The 27,182-nt window shown below is 37.9% G+C and overlaps 1 protein-coding gene across 3 annotated transcripts in view; it reads left to right on the top strand.

The window, feature by feature from the left end:
- Nucleotides 1-27,182, top strand: part of SLC2A9 (solute carrier family 2 member 9) — a 327,171-nt gene that overhangs the window by 72,800 nt on the left and 227,189 nt on the right. For all 3 annotated transcript variants that reach the window (XM_072620227.1, XM_072620226.1, XM_072620225.1), the window contains 3 exons: nt 942-1,102; nt 4,583-4,707; nt 7,356-7,501. In XM_072620227.1, the coding sequence (XP_072476328.1) occupies nt 942-1,102; nt 4,583-4,707; nt 7,356-7,501 (432 nt within the window). The remainder of the gene's footprint in view (nt 1-941; nt 1,103-4,582; nt 4,708-7,355; nt 7,502-27,182) is intronic.

Below are 27,182 nucleotides of genomic sequence, written 5' to 3'. Positions count from 1 at the left end.
TCCTGCAAAGACTGAATATGTTGTGTGTGTAGGGGAGGCAACTTCTACACTCTAGGAGTTAGTCACTCTAAACACAGAGGATCCAGGGATGAGAGCCAGGTGGAGGTGCCAGGGAGTTGGTTTTCTCATTTTTTTTTTAGGCTAGACTGAATACATGTTCAGCATCAGGATTATAGTCTCATCCCAAGACATCAAGATACAAGCGACAAGCCCTCAGTTCTCCATCATTAAATTCTTCTCTCCCTACTCCTCAGACATTGAATGAGTAGGTTTTTTGTGGGGGAGATCCCTGGGTTTCCCTGTTGGTTCTAATTGGAAATGATCTCTCCCTTGCCTGATTTCATCTCTCTGCATTCCTTTTACCTATTAATGATATTACACATCATTATTATATTGTATATGATAGTATATATTATATTTATCTATATACTAATCCCTTCTACTGGACCTTGAGGTCAAGCATCACGTCTTGTTCATGCAGCATTGCCCTCAGTACCTGGTACAGTGTCTTGACTATAATAGCCATGCCAAAAAAGTTTGTCAGAGAATTCACTGTTTTCGTTAATATGTGTTGCTTTTTTCTTTTTATCAGTTCCATCTTGATGTCTTTAGCCATCTCCTTAGTATGAAATTGTGATGTAGCACAATACTTCTTCTCTTTAACAGGGGTAATAAGTTATTCAGCTTTGAAAAGTGTATGGAACATTCAAATTAAAAACTTTAAAAAATCTGACTTAACTTAGCAGCCTAAATGTTTTCATTGCTTATCCTAGGGAGTAGCAAATTATTTCCTTTCCCTGGTTAACATGAGGTTCTTTGGAGAATATGATTATCTATGCATTTTGTATATCATCAGGGCAGGGTTTTTTATGTGGGTGTCAGTTATATTTTCACTCCTAAGATCCAGAAATAAGAAATAACAATATGTTATTTATTTCCAGTATATCAAGACTTTCTACAATGATACGTGGGAGAAAAGACACGGTCACTCAATAGATGGTAATACGCTAATGCTGCTATGGTCTGTGACTGTGTCAATTTTTGCTATTGGTGGCCTAGTGGGCACAATGATGGTGACTTTGATTGGGAAGGTTCTTGGAAGGTAAGCTGCTTCTGTTTGCTTGTCTAATAAAGTCACTAAACAAAATGTAAAGTTATAGCATGTGACCCCTCCTCCTCAAAGTTTGTGCTGTGTTGTCTCATTATTGACAGAGTTTGCTCCATCATGTGCCAAAAGATGATAGGAAACATCAGTTCATGGATACTTAGTCACCATGCTTATAATAAGCAAGAACAAACATGCTACCAAGATGATAATTAGTATGTACCCATATCCATGATAGAGAAAGCACATAAATTCTATAAAAAGTTGAAATGATGCTCTGAACTAAGTCAGTCTGTATCTTGACATGCAGTGACTTCAATGTGAATATAATTAATTAGGAAGACAAAAATTATGATAGAAAATAAAGCATAAAATTCAAAAAGTGAGAGATTAAAGGTTTGTAGAGTACACAGACACTTCACACCTGCACATCTTGAATGCTGTTTTCAAAAAAATGAGTAAGAAAGCTCTGCGTGTTGTAAGCAATCAAAAATACCCACATGACTTCACCTTAACAGTCAGGAAACAAGTAGTTACTGATGTGAGAGTCATTTTGAGACACTGTGTATGATTATAGCAACTCCATGCTGTTGATGCTGAGAAATGGAAAATCGACAAAAGTAGAGACCTTGATCAACTTTGATTATCCCACTTTTCAGGATCAACTTTGATTATCCTACTTTTCAGAGGTAACTAAACAATGTAAAATCGTTGCTAATAGGGTAATACTGGTTTAGAGTACAAGCTCACTTGTAAAGTATTACAGAAAGGGGACAGAGAATATTTAAGTATTGTCACACAAATAGTGAAGAATACTTGAGAAGAAAATGAACCTTCAGAAAGCTCAACATAAAATCCAATTAAACCAGATTATTACTAATGAATTTATAGAAGAAATTAAGAGGACAATAAATAGATATTAAATATAACATATCTGTTGATACTTTTATAATAATTTCTTCATTTATAGAGAACTATTAAATTTAGACTCCACCATTTTGTTGGGGTAGGGAGGAGGTGCATTGGAAAGATCACAGGACTTGGAATCAGGAAGACTCATCTTTATGAGTTCAATCTAGCCTCAGAAACTTATTAGCTACGTGACCCTGGGCAAGTCACTTAACCCTGTTTGCCTTAGTTCCTCATCTATAAAATGCTTTGGAGAAGGAAATGGCAAACCACTCCAGTATCTTTGCTGGACAAGCCCCAAATGGAGTCATGAAGAATCAGATGCAAATGAAATGACTCAGAAATAACAACATTTAAGAGAAGGGAGGAAAATTTACAGGGAAGTTACTAATTTCATTAAACCCTGGAATATTAGAGAGCAAAGAGGGCAAAAGAGATGACCCTAGCCATCCACTTTGGAAAATACCAAAATGAATGAAAATCACACATTACCCAGATTATAAGATGCAGGTGGATGGGCTCCCTGTCAGATTAGTCAATCGATTTCTTCTTAACAAGTAGAAGACTTAATATGCTCCTTGACCCCTCCCCATTCCAGATCTTGCCTCTGCCACCATCACTAAGCAAATTCACTTGTTTTGAACTATAGGTCTATATGAACCTATGAAGCCCCTTGTTTACTTATTACTTCAATTCCAGAGAATTTTTCCTTCTTTCTTAATTATTTCAGTAATTGGATCAAAATCTTTCTTTCCATCTGAAACCCTACTCTCATATTGAGAATTTCAATATTTTTAAACCATTTTTTCATTTCCCCCCAATATTTTATGTACATTTCCCAGTGATCTAATTTCCAAGGTCATTAACCTCCCCAACTCTCATAACCTATGTATCTCCATTTTGCTTTAGTTACGCACTAGAGAGGGTACACACTAGACCATACCATCACACTAAAGCACCATCTTGAACTAGAATACTGAACCATGGAATAAATTCCTGTCTCTGGTGATAATCACTTGTCCTTTTTTTCTGTGCAGTCTGATTAAATGTTTTCTTTATCCTCACTGTGACTCTTGGACTCTCTGTGCTTCCTTGTTCTCTCAGTCTCTTGCCCTTGTTCTAGCCTCAGCATCTTCCATTCAGACTTGGTTCCATAGTTAATCAGTTGAATGATACAATGGCCTTCACCCTTGATTCCCTTTCTCATTTAATTTTACACCACTCATTCCCTCACAATTTTCATCATTAAAGGAACCCTATCATACGTGTTCTCTGCCAAAGTCCTGTGACTCAAGTTCTGGTGTTCTTTCCATTATATAGCACATTTGGATCTGTTTTCAATGGAACCATTCTTCATGTTTTACAAAACTTGTCAAATAGGCATGACCTATTTCTTCCCCTCTGTACTTAGTCTATATGGTTTCTCTTGGGTAGAACCTTGGTTTTTATTTTCTAGTCTAGGAAAAGGAAACATATACACCTTTGTATGCCTAGGAAAATAAAGCTTCTTTTAAGGTCTTTGTCTGTATCTGAGTTGGGCTGAGTTGATCTATGATGCCATGTTCCTATAGAAGCAAATATATTTTTAATAACCTGTCCTTTGCTTAACAACAAGGGGAATAACTGGATAAGATCTAAGCAACTAGGTGGCCTAGTAGTTAGAGTGTTGGACTTGGAGTCAGGTAAAGTTGAGATCAAATCTTGATTCATACACTCACAGACTTTGCAATCCTGGGCAAGTCAGTTAACCTCTCAGTCTCAATTTCCTCATCTACAAAGTGAGGATAAAAGTCACACCCACCTCCCAGGATTGTTGTAAGGATGTGAAGGTCAAATGAGATTTTATATATAAATATGGCTTTGGGAACTTTAAAGTGCTTTATAAGTTGTTGTTAATATCATCATCATCATCATCATCATCATCATCATCATCATCATCATAATTATACTATGATTTCCCAATAGGCACTGATACATTCATATCATCACATCATTCTTGTGGTGCTCCCAATCTCTTGGCCACCACTGGAGTCCAGGCTATTTCCCCCATAAGCCTGGGAAAGCTAAAACTTCCCACAAATGTTAGCATCAGGTTCCTCATCCGTTATTGGCTCTTATAACAGTCTAGAGTCTTAAACACAGAATGAAAATGTCAGGGCATCATGGTAAATTGGCTGGCCTGTTTTATAGCAAGTAATCTAGCTCCATGTCACTAGTATTCATTTGGCAGTGAGGTTATATAGTGGTAAGCTCAAATACTTTATATATTTATAGAATTTTAGAGCTGGAAGAGGCCTTAGAGGTTATCCAATCCAACTCCCTAATTTTATTGAGATGGAAGACCAAAGAGGTGGTCAGCTTGCTCAAGGCATGCATCATTTGTGTCAAAGCCAGAGGTGGAACCTTTCTCCTGACTCTGAACCTTCTTCTGACTCCCTGCATCTTGCTTCCTTTCATTTGATTGGTTGAGGACTGATTGCGTGCAGTTGCTTAGCACTATGATGCAGAGAGGTAAGTAGAATATCTTGACACAACTCTGTACTGATGACACTTCTCTCATTCTTCTAGGAAATATACGTTATTAGTCAACAATTCATTTGCCATATTAGCAGCATTGCTCATGGCTTGCCCACGCATAGCTGGATCTTTTGAGATGCTAATCCTGGGTCGGTTCATCATGGGCGTTGATGGAGGTGAGGTGGCTATTTGAGCTATATTGATTCTGCTAACAGGGAAGGATATCCTAGGAAAGTGTGCGGCCATTGGCAAAGTCATGACATCCTCTGACCCTTCATTTCTTCATCTGTATAATGGAATTGAATAATCTTTACACTGCTTATCTTAAAGAACAGTTATACAAAGAAAATGCTTTATAAACACTGAAGTGCGCTAGGCTTTTTAGGACTGAAAGTTGGAAACAACCATAGACATCACCTAGTCTGATCCCTTTGTTTTACAGAAACTGTGGTGTAGGTGAAGTGACTTGCTCATGATGACTCATTAATAATTTGTGAATCCAGAACTTGAAAACCACTTTTGTGACCCTGAAGTCCAGTGTTCTTTCCTCTTTTATATGTACACTGCTTATTTTGGGGATGAGCATGAATAGAATACCTATTAAAGTTCAATACTTGGTCAGCTGCAAGCTAAAATGAGGCGTTGCAATAATGTTAGGACGAAGTCTCCAGAGGCAGTCAGTCATTTGTAGAAAACATTTTTCAAGCTATAAAATCCTCTGCTTTATCAGCTTTTTTAGTCAGCTTAAACCTTTAGATATTCTATATTGCCCAGAGGGCTGGTGGGTAGTTTTATTTCCTATCTGAATAACTTTCCCAGCACATTTATTATAAAGAGGATGAAAAGAAATTTCCTTCAAAGCACCATTTTTGTTTAAATGTGTGATTCTTCCCTTTTGTTGGATGGTGCCACATTTTGGCAAGGCCACTGATAAACGCTCTAGTATCTCTAGAGGCAGGTGACCAGGATGGATGGAGAGACTGCAAATTGGGACATGAGGATCATTAATGTAGGTAGGGATACTCAGACCAAGAAGATAGGACTTGATGAAGGGTGGAGAGGCAGAATGCCATCTTTACTTTCAAATATTTGAAAAATTACTATGTGGAAGAAAGAAGTGAACTTATTCTATGTGGCTCCATAGGGCTAAACTAGAATCAATCTGCTACATACAGGGGCAGATTTTAGTAAAATAAAAAAGGAAGGACTTTCTAACTTCAGAATTGTTTGATAGTATAAATCGCTGCCCAGGGAGGTAGAGAGCTCCGTATCTTTTGGTAGAAGCTAGTAGTCTACCTATTAGATGTTGTAGAGGTATTTCTTAAATTGGGTGGGAAGTTTAATTAGATCAGTGGTATGAAATTTAAATAGAAGCAGGACCACTTAACTGTATATAAGGATCCCTGTGGGCCACATATTAAATTAGAAAATGATATTAATGCTATCTGTACTATCAAGTTTTTATTTATTTTCCTAAATATTTCCCAATTGCAGTTTTATCTGATTCAGCTTCATTAGGGAGTGGTGGCTGAAGCCCACACAGCCCCCTGTTTGACACCTCTGAATTAGATGATCCTTAAGGTCCCTCCTTGACTCTGTCATTCTCTTCTTTTATTGCTAATGGCCTCCTTTTATATCCCACTAAGCATCTTACATAATGCCTTTGCTGTCTTATTTGGAAACCCAGCTATTTTGGGAACTTGTATGCTTCTCACACATAAACTGGTAGCCGTCTTTTGTCCTTCAAAAATACGCTTGGCTTAAAGATAGATGCGGTTATGAAACTAAAGACTCCAAACAAATACCTCAACATGCATTGTTCCCAGGATGTATTAATAAAGAACATGTGAAAGAAAGGGAAAGTGACTAGAAAACAAAATTATCATCCCTCTACACTTCCAGAACATCTTAGGTTTTCATAACTTTACACATCATGCTGTTAAATCTTACTAAATCTCTGTGAAATGGAAGAAAGAACTTTTTTCCCCCACAAATCAGAAAATTAAAACTTTACACATTGAGATTATTGGCCACATTCTAGGAAAATGGATCTAGGAATTAATGTGTATTATAACAGAATCAGAGACTCTTCGAATTTCAGAATACAAGGGTCAACAGAGGTGGTCCATTCTACATCCCCCACCCCTACCACCTGCATCATGAATCCCCTCCATAGCATCTTTTTACTTAAACTTGACAGAGAAAAGGAAGTATAGTCCAGTGGAAAGAGAACTGAACCTGGAGTCAAAGAACCTGGATTCAAATTTTGTCTATGCAGTTTCCTACCCCTGTGACCTAGAGCATGTTACTTTTCCTCTGTAAAATGAAGAGATGGAACCATTGGTGTCCAAAGTCTCTTAGCACTGAATCTTATGAAGTGATTTGAGGAGCAGCAAATTTCATAAACTCTAAATGTGTAAAATGAGCTGGAGAAGGAAATGGCAAACTACCCCAGTATCTTTGCCAGAAAAATTCCAGATAGGGTCACGAAGAGTCGAACACAAATGAAATGATTGAACAACAACAAACATAAACATACTGATAGAGAATAGCCTTGTTTTACTTCCACCTTTTCTAGAGTTTTACCTTTGGGAATTAAGCAGAATATGGAGGCTGGAGGAATTCTCTTTAGGAATGTAACAATAGGGTTTGAGCTTCAGGTCTGGGTTGGACTAGATGACTGTTGAGGTGCCTTCTATCCCTGAACTCCTGAGCGTTGATGACTGGAGCCCAGTGCAGTCCCCCTCTAGAGGGCTCTTCCCTACTTTGCCTACTAGCTCAAAGAGAGTAGCTAAGTCTCATCAATAATCAATTTCTTTCACAGGCATTGCTCTTAGTGCCCTCCCCATGTACCTGAATGAAATCTCACCCAAAGAGACCCGTGGATCTCTGGGACAGGTCACTGCCATCTTCATTTGCATTGGAGTATTTAGTGGTCAGGTCTTGGGCTTGCCTGAAATACTGGGTCAGGTAAGTGGAATATCTTTTCTTTGTCTTGTGTAGAAGCATGTCGGATACAAACAGTGCAAAGGGTTACCTCCGAAGGCATTGTGCTCCCCATTGTTGGAGGTCTTTAAGTAGAAATTATATGAACAGCTCTGAAAATCCCCCTTTGGTGTCCACTTATCGCCCAACTCTCATTTGTGACTCCAAGTGGTTGTAGCATGTGTAGTAGTAGCACCCACATAGCACTGACATGACAGATGGGCTAAACTGGCTTGAGGGTAGCTGACAGGCCTCAAACCAATGGGTGAGTTAGGGGAATGTCTACCCCATGCATGTGAAGATTTTTCCTGGCAGAATGGGTGGATGAGAAATTGTTGCAATGGCCTTGAAGACAGCTTTAGCAGGCACTGTGCGGTACTTAAAGCTTGATCAGACATTGAAGACACCAAGATCATCCAGTGCATCACAGGCCATCACCAGTTTTCTTGTTCTGCCACTGGACTTCAATGACTCTGGAAGAGAAAGTAAGGCTGATGATTCTGTGCAACTCCGCCTCACTTACACCCAATTCACACACAAGTCAAAACATCACTTGTGATATCATCGGTTCTGTAGGAAAACTAAAAATGTAAAACAACAAGCAGAGACTGTGTGAGATGTTGAATGTACCATGCTGGGATACATAGGTTGAACTAGATAGCCACTAAGGTCTTGTTCAGCTCTGAGGTTTCATGTTTCTGATTAGAAAGGAGGAATACTGGTCATGGTGGCAGAAGGAGAGATACCAGATAATTTAAGTGTTATGTTAAAAAATTACTAAAATAACAAATGAGTATAAGCAAAATTACTTATAGCAGCTCTTCTTAAAGAAATTAGCCACTAAGGGGATGCCCATCAGTTGGGAAGTAACTGAATGAATGATGGCATATGAATGTAATGCAATACTATTATGATATAAGAGAAGACAAAAGGGATGATTCCAGAGAAACCTAGGAAGACTTGTATAAATTGACATCTACTGAAGTGAACCAAAAAACCAGGAAAACAATTAATACAATAATAACAAAATGATAAAGACAACTTTGAAAGACTTAAGAACTCTGATCACTGCAGTGACCAACAACAGTCCCAAGGGATTGATGATGAAGAATGCTACCTACCTCCTGGTAGAGAGATGATCGGCTCCCATTGTATATTAGACATTAATTTTTGTGTGACCCATGTAGGAATTTGTTTTACTTGACTATGCATATTTGTTACAAGAGTTTTTAAAAAGAGTTTTTTAATTGGAGGAAAAGGGGAAGGAGAAAATAAATGCTTGTTTGTGGAAAAAAATTTTAAAGTGTAGAAAGAAGGCAAAAAAGAGGCAGAGGAAGGTCTCTAGCATTTTGCATGGCACCGCTATGAAATGTCTTTGGAAAGATATGGATAGGAGTTATACAGAATAAGAAGATGTGGAAGGATGGCAATCTTCATTGGTAGAGGGAGAGCCCACATAGAGGAAATCACATATCCATCAAAATCTGAAACTATGTCTTTTCTATGACATAGTACTCTCTCCATGAAACCATCCTCAATTCCCTAAGGAAATCATCTGACATCTGATCTTATAGGATTTTGACTCCTCTTATGCAATTATCACATTCTAATTTGTATTATAGCAATTTGAGGCATCTGTCTTATCCCCTATTTTAGGGCAGGGATAATGTTTTCTTTATCTGTGTATCATTCTCATGGCTAATTAAGCAGTTAGCTATGCTGCTAGTAGGTGCTTAATAAATAATGACTGAAAATATGGTTAACAAATTAGAGATATAATGAAAGTTGGTATTTCTATTTTAGCACCACTTTATCAGACATTGGGCCAGTCTAACAATTTATTTGTAGTTTTTGCAAAAAAGAGTTTACTTCCAAGGTATAGCAAGAAACAACATACAAATATTTTCCCTCATCACCTGGGGGCATAATTCCCTTTACGCTGTTTCTAGTTTCTAGGAAGGAGAGAGGGATTCAGTCCATAGTTTAGCTCAAATTTTATAAAGCACAATCTCACCAGTTTTCAAGTCCAAAGCCCTCCCTAGCCTTGTATCCTAGCACCTTGGATTCCCAGGGCTTTCCTACTGTGCTGACATATCCCAGCCTGGAATCCTGGTGAACATAAAAGTCACCTTGGCTGAACTTTCTGGGTCCCTGGACTCTTACTTCCCAAGCCTAGAACTGGAAAGGACAACTGAAACAGAACAAAATTCCAGTCCCCTTTCTTAGGATTAAAGGCTTAAAGGAAGAGTGGGATGATAGCCCTTGCCCCATACCCACCATCTTGCATGGTACCCATGCTTCAGATGAACAAGACCTTCACATCCTGGATGCTATCAGAAAGCAAGCAAAAGATGTTTGAAGAGGTCCATGGGAGAATGCTCCAGCAACCTGACTACACTATGAGGAAGTATGGCGACTGTTAAAAGGATAGTCAACTCAATTCTATTTTTTCTATAATATCCAGAGCACTGAGCTAAATGCTGAAGGATGATACAATATTTAGATAAGACTAGCTCCATGGCATTTAGAATATTCTTCAGTCCACAATACTTCAAGCAAAAACTAGGCAATGTAGCTGACGGAACTAATGAACTAGCTGTATTTAGAGTTGGAAAAGACCTAAGAAATCATCTAGTCAAAGCCCATCACTTTTCAGATTGGGAAACTGAGGCACAGAGACTGGAAAGGACCTGCCCAAAGTCACACAGGTAGTAAGTGCCACATCAGGGACTTAAACTCAGGTCCCAGATTTTGCATTCTTTGAGATGGTTCAGAGCTCTTTCCATTGTACCACACTGCTCTATGAGCTGTAAGGTATCTTCTAGCTCTAAATCTATGGTTTCCTGATTTCTCCTTGTGGCTTGGAGGTGACCCTAGGTTCTTGAAGACTCTGCCACCAGAGTATAAGCTCTGGAAGGTTCTACTAGTATGAAAGATTTCAAGGATCAGACTGATGATATAATGGTATGTCTATTGTCTAAGGACAAGCCAAATTAAGTTGAGGCTCATCACCACCATGACTCATCTTTTTTTATATGAGCAGCAGCTGACAGATGCACTGCCAAGGTACGGATGGCCTGACACCTGGACTGAAGGAAGGAAAGCTCTAGATGAGATCATGGATGATGAAATGGTGAAGTGTTGGAATAATAGGCCAGATACATGAGGATAGGTCCCACTTCATCAGGGGATTGTTTGGGTTACCTTCCACCTCCCAGCCCTTTCTTGGGAGTTTGTAACAGGATGGATCCCCTCAAAACACCATAAGGGGTCAGCCTTATTATATATGGATGGGCTTTGGTGGCGCCAACTTTGTTTATGTAAATTGTATGTATGTAAATTGATAAATGTTTTGTATTTGTGTTATCCTTTCCGGGAAACAGTAACTGGTTCTGTGCACTTCTATGCACTTCATCCATTTCAGCATTTTCTTCTTTGGATTTCTCTTTCACACTGCTTAGACAGCGGAATATCTTCATGAATCTGAAAGGGTGGAGAAAGCCAAGAGATGGGGTCTTCCATGACCTTGCCTTGGGAAGCTTTGCAGTTTTTTTAAACCTCTCACTCCTTCAAAGCAATTCTCTTCTCTGAGTATTGCTTTTGGACACCTTGAAAAGTCATTTTGAAACATTCTCATCCAGCTCTCAAATAAAATTCCAGACAAGGCTTAAAAAAATTCAGATGCATTTATAGGGCCTTACTTGAAGAAAAAAACATGCACAGAAAATTATTCTATTACACCCTTTGAACCAGGGATAGGCAGATTTAAGTATTTACTAATTCCAGAGAAATTGCTTATCTTTCATAACTTTAGAACATGGTCAATAAAATTGTTTAAAAGGGATAATTAAATCAGCAAGAATTTATTGTGTATCTACCATAATAACCATTACTTGCATTTCTATTAGCACCTTAAATCTTATTTATAAAGTACTTTCTTCATAATAATCGTGTGATGTACATAGGGATCTGACAATCCCTTTCAGATGGAATAAAACTGAGTCGTTGAGAAGATAAGTGAATTATTCTAGTTGTGTTTCAGAGGTGGAATTGGAATTCAGGTACCCTGATTCCAAGCCACTGCACCATACTGGTTATTTCTGTCTGACACTATAAGAGAGACAAGAAAGTGATGATTGTGTACCTTCTCTAAAAGCCCTTATGATTTTAATGGGAAGATGAAGATAATGCATATAAAATTAGTGATTTAGACACAGGAATATTTAATTTTCTGATATATTTCCTGATAAATATAATTTCCTGGCTCTTAATGTTAGTGACTTCCCTCTGAGATTATCTCCAGTTCATCTTGTATATATCTTGTTTGGACATAGTTGTTTGCATGGTGTCTCTCCTGTTAGATAGTGAGTTCCTTAAGGGCAAAGACTGTTTTTGGTTTGTTTTTTTTTTTTTGTATTTCCAGTGATTGGCATAAAGCTTGGCACATAATAGGGTTTGTTGACAAAGTGACTCACTGAAGGGAATGTTGGTTGGCATTAAGGAGAAACCCTTCAGTCAATAAATGGAACTTAAATTGGTCCTTGAAGGATGGGCAGGAATTGAATAGACTGGGAGAAAGTGGCTTCCTGTTACCTCTAGGATCAAATCTGAACACTTTTGTTTGTCATTTAAAGTTCTTCACAACCTGGTCCTTTCCAGCCTTTCTAGTTGATATGCATACTCTCCATTTTTTCTACTGTCATCATTTCGAATTATTTCTTTTTCCTAAATCATGGTGATGACCTCTCCTATTTCCATACCTTTGCAAAGGTTGTCTCCCCTGTCTGGAATTCTCTGCTGTCATTCTTGTGCCTCCTGAAATCCCTGATTTCTTTCATGATTCATCTCAAGTAAGATGTCTCCTTGGCACCCTGTAATCTTAGCAACCAGCACCTTCCCTCTTTCTTGCTTTTGATTTGCTTACATCTGGCTACATCTACATATGTATAGATTATCTTCTTCATTAGAACGGAAGGTCACTGAGGATGAAAACTTTCTTACTTTTGTCTTGGCAGCCCCACGACTGGCATAGTGCCCAACAGTTAGTAAGTGCTTAATACATGTTTGTTGATTGACTGCTTCCTTCCTGATTCCAAAGTCAGTTGCGCTAATCACTGTGTGAAGTTATCTCTCCATAGTACATATTTTTATGCTTCAGTTGCTCCAGGTGATTTGGAAGGAATTTTTGTTTCCAGTCTTTTATTTCTGTCATGTGTCAGTTACTAATATTACAAAAACAAATAATACTTTGTGATTTCACCTGACGTGCAAAATTAACACTATAATTAGCTGGATTTTTAAAATAAGCCTTGTCTAAGTGAAAATTCTGGGGAGAAAAGGTTTTCAAGTCTATCTCTTGACAAAAAACTCTTAAACTTTGTTTTAAATGGAAAAAACTTTTAAAAGCACTACTTGGGTGACAGTGAAAAAATAACAATTTTCTCTCCTCTTTGGTATAAAAATACATTATAAAGTCAACCAAAACAACTTTTTACCTTCAAGAATAAATTATGAAATTCTGACTTGAAAACTGAGTGTTTTGTATTTAGCATTTTTTTTGGCTATCTTTCATCACTGGTGCCGTCTGGATAGCCCTCCACTAGGTTCAGTCAGATTTCTCTATCTTTAGTCTCTTTCCTGATCTTGGGCTAGTCACTTCGTTCTCTGTGCCTCATTTTTTCATCGATAAATGAGTAGGTTAGGCTAGATAATCTGTAATTTCTTTTTGTGACTGTAGCACTTTACAGTTTCAGTTTCAAGGTCCTTTCCCTTTATAACATTCTATGTTCTTAGGGCCTTTCTAGTTCTACCATTCTCTGAACTATGAACTGCACCCCTTCCAGCTCTAAAAATTCTATTCTGCTCTATTTTATTGTTCTCCTACAGTACCATGAACATAGGTGAACTTAATGAAATAAAGCCTATCCATACACATGCAGCAGAAATCAAAGGACGTTAGGAAAGAGGAATGAGAGATGAGAATTCCTTGTGCTTCTTCTGACTTTTCATTTGCCTTCTCTTAGAGCTCTTTCGTCTTTTCTATAGAAAGAATTTGCAGTCTTTAATATGTTCCCATTGTGGTATATGGTTCAAGACACAAAGGCATCGGGGTCAGAAATGGGAAACAGGCTCGGAGTGTGAAAGCTGGTAGGGGAAGGCATGGTTTTTCCACAGCAACCAGGAGAAAGGTGCTGAGCAAGAGGTAATTGCAGGCTTTCATTTAAAAGTAGGGAGAAGAACTGATGTACAGCTCACCCAGTGGAAGGAGAAGGGCACTTTGAGTCTAAAGGACAAATGATGGAAAAAACTTACAAGCTGTATTTTCTATGGTAGAGAAAAATCTATTAAAGGGCACTTGCTCAGATGTGGTCACCATTTCCTTCTACATAGCACAAACACGCTAATGACGACAGTTCATATTTGTATTTATGTTTATATGGGGCTTCATAGTTAAGTGTTTTTTATGCTTTTTATGAATTTTTATTTGAAAATTATATAAATTTTTTATGAAATGTTTTTCATCTGATCCTCATGATAATACTGAGAGATAGTCAGCTGAAGTGTTATCTCTATTTTAGATAAGGAAATTGTTTCTCAGAGTTAAAGTGATCTGCTTAACGTTATAGACTTAGTAAGTCCCAGAATCAGAGTTCAAGTTATCTGATTCCAAATCCAGTGAGTTTATTTCTCCCCCTGTAGCACACTCTCTTTTGACAAGGGAATGAATATTTCTTGACATCGGTCCTCAGAGGAGGCAAGGTAGTTATGCATCAATTAATGGTATAATTATTCTGAAAGGCATGACACTAGAACCAGCAGAGACTGCTGGTTCATTGGGAAGACCTCTTTGAGTCTCTTCCTAGTACAACTCATTGAAGGAGAGTCATTCAAGACAACATTTAAACTCTGATACTGGTGATTTTTTGAAGCTGACCTACTTAGATCTAGGTTTTTAAAAAAAGCATTAGAGGATTCACCATACCACAGAGGTGTAATTACTACCCTGCATGTTGGGCTGGGGTCGTAGACTCAAGGGAACTCTTGTGCCCATTGTTGTCTTGGGAGTTCCAGCTTTAGTCATCGTTGTGTAACACCCAGGGGTTTCATTTCACAGTATTCAAAGCCCAAAGAATTGGTTTGATAGCTTTATGATTGAAACATGAACCATGGAGTAGGGATCTGTTCTTTTTTTCTTTTTTTGTAAGTTGTGAGGGCAACCTTAGGTTGTGCATCACCTGAAGGGAAAACAACCTCTGATACAGTCTGACCATGGTCCTGTTAACTAGCCAATGCTCAAGATCTATCAGTCTGAAGTTTCTTCTTATATTATGTAACACAAAGGATGCTATGGACCCAGAAAGATATGTCCTGTTATATGGATGGTAGATAATAAGTGGTGCAATAGGTTAAAAGGGATTCTGTTATTGATTATTTAAGGTCTGGAGAAAAAGGAGGGGGAAGAAAATTGCCTTTGTATATTCCCCAATCAACATGCCATAGCACACAGCTACAGTGAAGGAGAATGGATAACAGTGGGGACAATTACAAGGTTGGAGGAGACAAATATCGAAGAAAGCAGCCAGTAAAAAATGGCCTCATGTCTAAACACGATTTCATAATATCAGTTAAGTCAATAAGCATTTAAGTTCAGGGAACAATCCATCATTCAACAATAATTTGTTAATGATTTATTACGTGCCAGAAACATAGTCCATGTTCTCAAAGAACTGATGTTCTATACTGGGGATACAACATATACATATATGTATATATATATATACATATGTAGATATGTAGATATATGTATATCTACATATACATACACACACTATGTATGTGAATTACATTCATATATACAAATGAATATAATCTATTATGTAACATGTAATATGTATATATAAATATATATACATGTGTATGTACATACCCATATATGTAAACGTACACATATATACACATATTTTAATGCCCCTCACCTATGTGAAGAGCACAGCAGAGTTGACAAGAATTGGATTGTGGAGAGATCCTCTCTCTCCAGTTTCTTCTGCCCCTTCTGGCTTCCATTTTCAAGAGAGGATGGATGATACCAACTCTCCTTCAGTTTGCTAAAGGGACAATAAGACTCTGAGAAGCAGGTGACATGAGAAGAGATGGCAGTCCTCATCATACCTCTATCCCTGGCTTACTGCACTAGAGACTTGAGGAAATGTTCCCCTTTAGGTGAGATCTAGATTCTCTCGGTGAAGCTGTTATCTTGCTCTCTGTGGGAAGACCCTTTTAACTTAGTATATGTTCTACCATGTATACTTTCTCTGAATTTTATTTTTCTATCTACTTGGATAAATGGGGTTTTTTTGCTATTTGTTTTGAGTATTCATTTTGAAACTAGTTTTTGATAGAATTGGAGTCAATCCTGGAATATAAAACTTGGGGACTTCTTATCTGTGTTAATGAATAGACATGAGAAATTTAGCTTGAACCTGAAAACTCTATCCCCTAGACTAATAATTAAGGGAGCAGATAGATAGAATTAGTCCAGTACTCCCTCTTTTGGAGGAGAGCAGAGAGGCAACTTCCTGTCCTGGCAGGAAGTAAGTCTCCCTTACAGAAGACTTGAGATGTCTATTCTGCCTCCTTTTGAGCCACACCCTCATACTGCAGCCTCACAACCTGGCCATGAATATATGTGCGTGTGTGTATCTATATCTACATATAGATATCTATCTATATCTATATCTATATGTGTGTGTTTATCTATGTATACATATACACATAATATATACATGTATACATAATATATATTGTTGTTTAACCATTCAGTCATATCCAACTCTGTGACCCTGTGGGCCAATATTGTGGCCCACTCCATAGAGTTTTCTTGGCAAAGATATTGAAGTGGTTTGCCATTTCCTCTTCCAATGGATTAAGGCAAACAGTGGTTAAGCGACTTGCCCAGGGTCACACACCTAGTAAGAGTCTGAGGTCAAATTTGAACTCAGACCTTTGTGACTCCTTGCCTAACACTCTACCCATTGTGCTACCTTGCCTCCTTCATATACATATATATGTGTGTGTGTGTGTATGTATCTATATATATCTATATAACCTATACATACAATACATATGTATATACGTATACAACATATACATACAACACACACATATGTATATAAAACACACACATACATACGTATATATATATATATAGTATACAGAAGAGAGTAGTACTTCCTCTGCTTAGCCCCCAAGGGCAATATCTATTGCAACTTATGGGGAGAGATTTTTATCTCTTTAAAGCAGTTTTCTAACAGTTGGACCTGTCCATGCTCTAGGGAGGGGTTAGACTGGATGATTTCCTAGGTCTTTTCTATGCTAATTCATTTTGCACATAATTTTCCCTGACGATAAGGGGAAGACTCTGATTATTCTCTGAGGTACTTATTCCCTGCTCTCAAGCTTAGGAACAGGGACAGTCTGTTCTTGTCACCATATCCCACAGTGCCTTGTACATTGGAGGGCTTAATCAATGTTGTATTGAACTGAAACGTGGGAAGAACAATATTTAAAGTCACACCATTGAACTGTCCCTATCCTTTCTTCATCTGATTCCGTTTTCCCAGATCCAGGGGAACTTGGTGAAGTAGTGTGGGAATAACTTCGATCAATTGCTTTTTAAAATTTGTGTTGCAGTAAGATAAGATGATAGGCTGCTAGGATCAAGTAGAACATAAAATGAGAGATTTTCATTTGAACCCATGTGGGATTTATAATGTCTGAGCCCCATTACTGAGAGACAATGCTTCTCTTCCAAAGTGATGAAAATCGTGTTTCTTTTATTTTCTCTGTTTCAATCACATTTATCTTTCATCTTCAAAGTGAAAGACAATTGAGCTTTAAAAAATATTATTTAAAAGTGGAAATAGAGACTGGATCAAAACGCTGATTCCAGCTTTACTTAGAAATTGTATGGTTAGAGGAAGCTGAGTGAGGCAACCTTTTGGATATGATAGTAAAAAGATGAATTACAGAAAGGGTATAAAATGAAAGCTTTTCGCTTGAAATAAAACAGATTATAAGCTGAACATTCATGTGAGACTAGCCTTGCAAACCTTTTATAAGTTATTTTCATTATATATTTCTCTTGTACAGTTCAAGAGGATAGAAACTAAAAAGAAAATCAATAAAACTTCAAAGCTAAAGCTTGAGATGTGACAAAAGGAAAAGACTTGAGATCTCATAAAGTCAGGTTTTCATATGTACGGGGGAAAAATCAGTACCGAACTAGCTGGCAGCTTTTCTCCATCAGGGGGTCCAAAAATGTGACACCTCATTCTGGGTCGGAAGGACAGTGTCCTTCTGTAGATGAGAGGGGGTCCAAGTGAGTGCAAACCAAAGGCGAGACTAGGTCAGAAGTCAAAGTTTCTCAGGAACACCAAAGTCCAAAGGCAGAGATAGAAGTAAGTAAGCCAGGTACAAAGTACATTTAAGGCCAACTAGGGCTCAATGAGATTCAGTGTATTAGCAAAATTGTGATTGGTGTAATATACTATGCCTTTCCAAAGCTTTGGCCTCTCATGATAGAGGCATGTCCTCCTTTGTGCTTTAATATAAAATATTGGGGGGATCATAGGCTCAAGTCAGCTGAGGTTATAAGCATTGACAGGTAGAGTGTCCTGTAAAGGAAATTAAAGAGAAGATATGCTTTATAAAGGCATATGAAGTATATTGCTTTTTGACTTTACAATTTAGAAAGAAGTGCTTTCACATATACACCCTCAGTAATAGAATTTATAATGGGATAAGTGAGTGAGCAAGTAAACCATGTGCAATGCACTGTCTTAAATGTTGGGAAGACAAAAGAAAAATGAGACAGATTGTTTTCAGAGAACTCCCATTCTGATGGTGGAGACAAAACACATGGAGAATGTCAGCTACAAGTCAGCAGGAAGGGTCCCATGGTCCTTAGGATATGACAGCAAAGCAAATGGAAAGGACTCCTTTCCTCTTCCTTTATGCAAATTTTTATTGATTTTTTGTTTGTTTTTTGACATTACCATAATTTCACTTAGTATTCCACCCCCTTTCCTTTCCAGAGAACTATTCCATATGACAAATAGTATCTTTGAAGGCAAAAAAGCAAAAAATAAAATGAAAAAAATCAGTATAACTGAAAATATATGCAGTGTGTAACCCTTGCCAAACTGCTAACTCTGCAGCGGGGTGGGGTGAAAGTCTTTTCTCATAACTCTTTTTCTGAGTCTTCCTTGTTTATAATTTTTCAACATTTACTTTTGCTTTGGGGGTGATCATTCCATTTACATTGCTATGGTCCATATATATTGTTTTCTTGGCTTTGCTTAATTTATCATATGTGCAATTTCTTACACCACAGTAATATTCCATTACATTTATGTACTATAATTTGTCCCCCAATTGGTGGACACCTACTTTGCAGGTCCCCAACTGATGGCATCTGATTTGTTTCCAATTCTTTGCTTTCACAAAAAGTGCTGCTATATGTATATGTATATGGTTGTTTGTTTGTTTGGTTGGTTGGTTGGTTTGGTCTTCGTCTTTGAAGAGGACCAAAATGACATCACCATTGTAAAATGAAATTTTAATGTGTCTAACTGTGACTGATCAGACCAATACAAGCTCTGAATGCTCTACCACAGGTTGGGCACAGATAGTACGTATGAATATTTGGGATGGATATCCCAAATGCATTCTGCATTTACTTTGTGCTGTCTTAATTCTGCTTTGCTCAAAGAGCACAGCACCTAGTTTGAATGCTTGGCAGTTCAGCTCCAGTAGGGACTTCAGTGTCTGGTACCTTATCCTGCCAGATGATCCTCAGAATCTTCCTAAGACAGTTCAAATGGAAGTGATTCAATTTCCTGGCATAGCATTGGTAGACTGTTCATGTTTCATAATCATATAACAATGAGGTCAGCACAACGGCTCTGTAGACCTTCAATTCAATATTTGGTCTAATACCTCTTCTCTCCCAAACCTTTCTTCAGAGCCTCTCAAACACTGAGCTAGCTCTGGCAATGTGTGCATCAACTCATTGTCAATGTGTACATCCCTGAAAAGTACAGTACCAAGGTAAGTGAACTTATCCACAGCATTCAAAACTTCTCCATTTGTTGTAACTAATGGTTCCATGTATGGATGGTGTGGTGATGGCTGATGGAGCACCTGTGTTTTTTTGGTATTAATTATTAGGCCCAAATTAGCACAGAGAGCAAAGAATTGATCCATACTTTCTTGCATCTCAGCTTCAGAAGCTGCATTGAGTGCACAATCATCTGCAAACAGAAAATCATGCACCAACACTCCTTCCACTTTGGTCTTGGCTTGTAGCCTTTTCAAATTGAAGAACTTGCCATAAGTACAGTAGTTGACCTTGATGCTGTGTTCATCCTCATTGAAAGCACTCGTCAGCACAGCTGAAAACATCATGCTAAAAAGCATGGGAGCAAGCACACACCCCTGTTTCACTCCACTGGTGACTGGGAAGGCACAAGAGCATTGTCCATTATCCAGAACCTAGGCAAACATGCCATCATGAAATTGATGTACAATATTGATAAACTTTTCTGGGCAACCAAATTTTGACATAATTTTCCATAAGCCCTCACAACTAACAGTGTCAAAGGCCTTGGTCAGATCTACAAACATTGTGTACAGACTTCTGTTCTGCTCCTGGCATTTCTCCTGGAGTTGTCAGGGCAGCAAACACCATATCGACTGTTCCTTTGTCCTTTCTGAAGCCATACTGGCTCTCAGATACATGCCCTTCTTCCAGGTGAAGGATCAGCCTATTAAGAACTCTAGCAAGAATTTTGCCAGCACTGATTAAGAGAGGGATCCCCCTGTGATTGTCACAGGATAATCTATTCCCTTTACCCTTATAGAGATGGACAATGGAGGCATCCTTGAACTCCTGGGGGATAACTTCCTCTTGCCATGTAACCTGGAAAATTTCAGTCAGCTTTTGTATGAGCGATGGTCCCCCTACCTTGTAAATCTCAGCTGGAATAGAATCAGCACCAGGTGCTTTGCCACATGAAAGGAGCCTAAGGGCCCTCAAAACCTCTTCTTCAGTTGAAAGTTCAGTTAAGGAGAGACTGACTTCAACCTGAGGTAAACATTCAATGACCTCAACACTGATTAATGATGGTCTGCTGAGAACACTATGGACGTGTTCAGCTCATCTCTCTAGGATCATGTCCTTATCACTAATTAATGTGGCTCCATCAGCACTGAGTAGTTGTGATGCACCATAGGTATTTGATGCAAATAGCTTTCAGGGATTCATAACAGTGCTTTGGATTGTTACTATCAGAATAAAACTGAATATACATATGTATATATGAGGACTTTATGTTGATGGCTTTGTTGGAGTTTAAGTCCAGTAAAGGAATCTCTGGGTCAAAGAATATGGACATTTTAGTTAATTCATTTCCATAATATAAATTGCTTCTCAAAATGTTTATAATGCCTTTTCCTTAATGTCATTTTCACTCACAAAATCATGTCATTTTCTGATGTTGAACCATTTGACAATGCCCAAAACTCTAGAGGAAGGAACTCTCTTTTCTGGGTATTCAGTAGTGTTGGCTTTAGCAGGTCTCCTGGGCAGGCTATATCACCACAGAGATTGCTTCCCAGGATGATGACTGAGAACTCTGAGCTGGAGACATTGCTGTTCCAAAGGATCTTGGATCCAAAGCTTCTCTTTAGGATCCTGAGCAATCTCCATCTGGGACTGAGGGGAGATAGTAGTGAAAGTAGGGATGGTGGTTTGACTTGACTGGTATGTGCTACCTCCTGTCATTCTCTCAGGATGCCTTGCCTGCTCTGTATGGAATTGGTTAGCTTTGGTGAGGATGGCTGGCCCTTTCTTTACCAGAATTGTTTCTCTGGATGATAGATGTGAGGGCTGGACTGGAAGCAGAACTTGGTCTACAACTTGGTGGTCTAAAGATTTTTGCCACTTCCAGGGTGCCTATGTCTTTCTGCCTGTTGGTAAAAAAAAAGAATTTATAGGATCTAATTTGGCTTTTATTTGAGATCAACAATTGACTGAAATCTGACCCTAGAAAGTCATATTACCTCTATGAGCTTTATTTTCCTTCTTTATTAAGCATCATGTATCTCAAAAGTATATTCTGAAAATTAAGTGTAATCATCTATGTTAAAGTATTTTACATAGACCTGGAAGGGATTTGATAAGGGATTCTTATTTTATAGGGGAAGAAACTCAGGTTTAGAAAATTAAAATGATTAACCCATGATCACCGATTGAACTGAATTTTTAAAACTGCTAATGAGATGGAATTTGTTCTGTATTGTAGTTACAACAAGCATTTGTTGTAGGGCAAAGTTTGGTAGGCAGTCACTCTTTTACACCTCTCCTCCCTCTAATAGGAAAAGGGGGAGGATCTGGGCCCTAGAAAACCATGCCTTTCTCCTCTCACTGAACCATCCAGAGTTATAATCTCCCCTTTCCTGGCAGCCTCTATCTCACTGTCTCCTCTCCCCATTGGAGACTGATCTTTTGCCTAAGGCATCTAAGTCGATGTTCAAAGTGACTAGGCTTGGCTATAAGGACTGCATTTTTTTTTCTGTGTTCCTAGGGTTCTGTAATTCTTCCCATCTTCCTTAATGTTACTCTCCTCCCTTGGAGATTACCCAGTTTATCCTCTATGTTTCTTATTTATGAATAGATATTTGCATGTTGTCTCCCCTAGCGAACTGAGCTCCTTGAGAGCAAGGACTGTTTTTGTCTTTCTCTGTACCCAAAATGCTCAGCAAAGGGCTTAGCACATAGTAGGCATTTAATAAATACCTGATGAGGTTGACTTAGAAATCATTTGTATTTTGTAGAAGTGAATGTTCTGAATGCCTCACTACTTCCTATAATTCATCACTGAATATAATATGATCAATGTTCCCAGTAAAGAAAAACATTAAAACTCTTCAAGAATGAGGGTCCTGTTCATAATTCTAATGGTACAGTCAATTATTCAGTGGTTTAAAAGAGCTGCTCTTTCTGCTTTCATTAAATCTATTGGCGATGAGTAAATTAAAATGTGTTGGAATTTGTGTAAGCATAATTGAAATTCATATATCTTCTCTTTAATATCAGGGACCAAGGCTAACTCAACATTTTCTTATGCTAATAACTCTACTTCAGGTAGAAGGCCAACTAGACCTTGATTCATTTTTCTTATAGTTTATCTCTGCTTCAATAATATTTTGAATTTCTCTGTTTCCCTATAACGTGATACTATTATCAGCTCCCCTTTCCCTCACTCTCAACACAGTGGTGTACATGGTTTTTTCCCTTCCTCCTAATTTTCAAGAGAAAAAAAATCTGCTTTCTGAATGACACTTGGACACCTCCCCAGCCAACTTGACAACGGGACTGTAATATATCTTTCTAAATGTTAAGATAATATGACAATTGACTGCCAGGGACCAGAAACTTCTAATAAAGGTATGTCTGATAGAATAAAATAGGATAGAGAGAAATTGTAAAGGAAGTTACTGTCACTGGCTTTATGACTGAGTTAACCATCTAGATCTTTCAAGTCTTATGAGCAACTTTATAGTCAGCCTTGGAATAGACAGAAATAAGGGCTTACTAGCAGCGGCTCCTCTTTCCTGGTCCCTCATTCCAATGACTGCTTTTCTTTTGGTGGTAATACTAAAAGTCAAACCATCTAAAGGCAAAATTCTAATATTTATAGTACTTAATATTGTTATCACTCAAAAGATGAATATTTCACTTCAAAGGAAGCTCTCAGACTTATAGCTTTTGACTCAGATGAAGACATAGTCATTTTTTTTCACCACAGAAAAATTGGGTCATGACTAAGAAAGTTGATGCCTAATGCCTCAAGGGGGAAAAACAACTATTCACAGATCACTGAAGTATGAAAATGATTCTCATAGAACAGAAATGATGTTGAATTCTTCAGGGCTGATTGCATTTCTTTTCACAGTCTTGATAAAAAACAAAACAAAAAAAGTGTATTTTTAGGCTAAAATGAATCCAGAGAAACTTCAGACCCAGATGGTCACATGAAATATTGTGTTATATAACTCTCTACTTGGACTGGATGGGCTGAAGGCTAGAGAAGAGTTTAATCTCTCGTTAATAATTCTGAAGGTTGTAGTCTTCACAGCTTTGGAAGGGACTAAAGTCTTCTTGATCTTTCAACAAGAGGACAGTATTCTCATGGATCTAGCTTCCATGGAATTTATTCTTTGACAGAGTAGTTAGTGAAACAGTAAGTCAGAGGAAGGTTAGAATTTGTGGAAGGCTATGATGAATCTTCCAGAAAGATCAGAAGCTGGAAGTTAGAATGTAGCAGTAGTAGTACAGTGGAGAATATTTGGATAATAGACTAACAAGGAGTGAAGTGGAAAGAGATTCTCCTACTCTCTAATCAGTCTATTAAAAGGAATGCAGTACTAATGCATTGTGGAAGTGATCCAACCATTCTGGAGAGCAATTTGGAACTATGCCCAAAGGACTATAAAACTGTGAAACTCTTTGATCCAGAAATACCACTACTGGGTCTATATCCCAAAGAGATCATTAAAAAAGGGAAAAGGACCTACCTGTATGAAAATATTTATACAACTATTTATTTGGAGGCAAAGAACTGGAAACTGAGGGGATGCCTATCAATTGGGGAATGACTGAACAAATTGTGGAACCAATGACTATCATTGCTTGAGTTCCATGTGTTCCCCCATTGATTTAGGAGTCGATAATAGGAGATAATCTTGTTTAATAACAAGGGGTAATGTGATGTATTAGAAAGAGAATTTTGGAATCAGAAAGTCTTCAGTCTGAGTCTTGGCTCTGCCATTTGTTAGCTATGGGACCTCAGATAAATCACGTAGCCTCTATTCACTTCAGCTACCTCAACATAAGCTGTGTTCAAAGCATTTTGCAATCACAATGTGCTAGGCAAGTATCATCCATCATTGTCACAAGACCTTCTGTGCCCAGGAATGTCTAGACATTTTTGCATAGCCATAAAAAGTGAAGGTGAAGGATGTTAAAGATAAGATTCAACCATCCTTGAAGTAATGTCAAATGGAATTACATATAAAGATGTCCTTTCAGGTTCCTTAGCATTATTTTCATGTCAAAATAGCCTTGGGGTGGGGGCAACCCATCTGTTCGACATTACGAATGATCCAATTCTAATTTGAAAGTTTTGGAAGGAGGTACCTCACAGTGGGGAGTTTTCTTGTCCCTTTGGGCAATGGCCTAAGATGGAATCCTTTAATAAGCAGCATTTATTCAGAGTCGTCTTCTTACACTCATGTGAACACGGTACCCGGAGTAAGAAGACCTGAGTTCCACTCTCAGCTCGGTCACTTTCAGTGACCTTGGGCCAGTCACTGAACACTACTGAAGCTCAGGTCTGTCATCTGCAAAATGGGGCAAGTAATACTTGCACTGTCTGTCAGAAGGTTGTGTGAAGATCAAGATGGATATAAAAAGGGACTTCCAAACCTTCAAATATTCTCTCTGTAAATGCAAAACATGGTTAGCCATTTGTGTTTGAATAATGCTGAATGTGGAGCTGACATTTGATAATAATATCAGTTTATGTTGTATAGACACTGGTGTATGGAGGAGGCAGAATTTCCAGTGTTAAATAAAAAATAAAACAATGAAAAAATATGAAAAGTACCAGATCTGGTATTACCCTCTCTAGTTAGAGATGAACTCCAAAGCAAGATTTCTTTGAAAAGAAATCTGTCAATGTGGATAGACACAACAATGCTGAATTACATTGATTTAGTAGTGATGATGATAATTAGTAGTTATACAATGCTTTAAGGTTTGCAAAACGTTTTACAAGTATCATTTTATCCTTAAAACAGTGCTGGGAGGTAAGTCCTATTGTTATCCCCATTTTACAGATGAAGAAACTGAGACAAGTAGGGGCTAACTGACTGACTCCAAGTCAGACAGCTAGTAATTAACTGAGAGCAGATTTAAATTGAAGTATTCCTGACTTTAAAGCCAGAACTTTACCTACTGCATTGCCTTAGCATTTCAAGAGCTCATCATTACATGGGTAAAGTCTCATCGTAGCTAGGTCTTGATTAGTTTGAATAATGAATCCCATGAAATGGCTGCATTATTTGAATTAGCACTGCATATTTCCATTGGACTGGAACCAATAACTAGAGTTTACATCATGATAACTTCACAGGATTCATTATTTGCACTAATTGAGACCTATCTAATCACAAGATTCCATTTCCATGCCCCCAAAGTTGGCATACTGATAGGTCTGATTAAAACACATATTTTATCACAATTCAGCACAACACATGCTTTATATAGTCCCAGCCCATGTAACAGTCATTCTACAATAAAAACTTTAATAGGATAATAATGTATTGACTTAAAACTTTACAAAGCTTTCTCCCCATAAAATGATGAGATTGTTTCATTCATTGTATTTATATCCTTGGTGCTTAGTATGGTACCTGAAATATGACAGGTACTTAATAAGTGCTTGCTGATTAATTGATTTATAGCACAAATATTATTATCTTCATTTAAAAAATGGGGAAACTCAGGCTCAGGGAGGTTAGGTAGCCACTTACCAGTGGTCACACAGCGAGCAAGTGTTAGATCTGACATCTAAACATCCATTCTCCTCCAGCTGCTGTGCAAAGGTTTCCACTCTATTGCATTCACCTGCTCTCAGTAAAAGACCCTAGAAAGAGGCTTTTTTTCAATACCTTTTTTTTGGAGAAGGGAGAGACAGAAATCATCAAAAAGTAATTACTTTTCGAACTCCCTTCATTTCAAAATCCCCAACAACTCTTGAAAGAAAACTCTTCAGCTCCCAAATTCTTTCCCAGATACTAAGCAGCAACAAAAAAAAAGAAAGAAAAAGAAAGAAAGAAAACTCTTTAAGTAAATAAGTAAAAAGAAAAAAGAAAAGTCTTTTCTGTTTGGTTCAGAGGCCCTCTTTTCCCCTGTAGTTTCAGGATTGGCTGATGAATCTTACTCAGCCTGTTTTATGTCTAGCAGACAGGGGATTATATTTCCAGCACTCCAGCATTTTGTCAAAATGCCACTATAACAAGAGTTTAGAGTTATATATAATTACTTTACTATATGTAAATTTTTTAATGACTCCACAAAATGCAGCTAGGTGGCACAGTTGAAAGAGTTCCAAGCCTGGAGTCAGGAAGACTCATCTTTTTGAGTTCAAATGTGACTTCAGATACTTACCAGCTGTGTGACCCTGGGTAAGTCACTTAACCCTGTTTACCTCAGATTCCTCATTTATAAGTGAAATGGAGAAGGAAATGGCAAATAACTCTAATGTCCTTGCCAAAAAAAACCAAAAACCCAAATGAGGTCATGAAGAATTGGGTATGCCTGCAAAACAGCTGAATAATACCAAAAATGCATTGTAAACCTTCAACCAATATGTATTTATGAAAAACCAGCTTGCATCTGGCATTTCAATGCTAAGCACTAGAGATGTAAATACAAAAGTGAGGCAATCCCTGTCATTAAGGAGAATAGCCTTCAGATGATGCTTCTCAGAGCACAGTGGCATTTTACACACTGGAAGGTGATGACTTGGCAGCCAGACAA

This window comes from Notamacropus eugenii, chromosome 6 (genome assembly GCF_028372415.1).
Source record: "Notamacropus eugenii isolate mMacEug1 chromosome 6, mMacEug1.pri_v2, whole genome shotgun sequence".
NCBI classification, from domain to species: Eukaryota; Metazoa; Chordata; class Mammalia; order Diprotodontia; family Macropodidae; genus Notamacropus; species Notamacropus eugenii.
The sequence above is the reverse complement of the archived record's forward strand: the minus strand, read 5'-3'. Positions and strand labels throughout refer to the sequence as shown.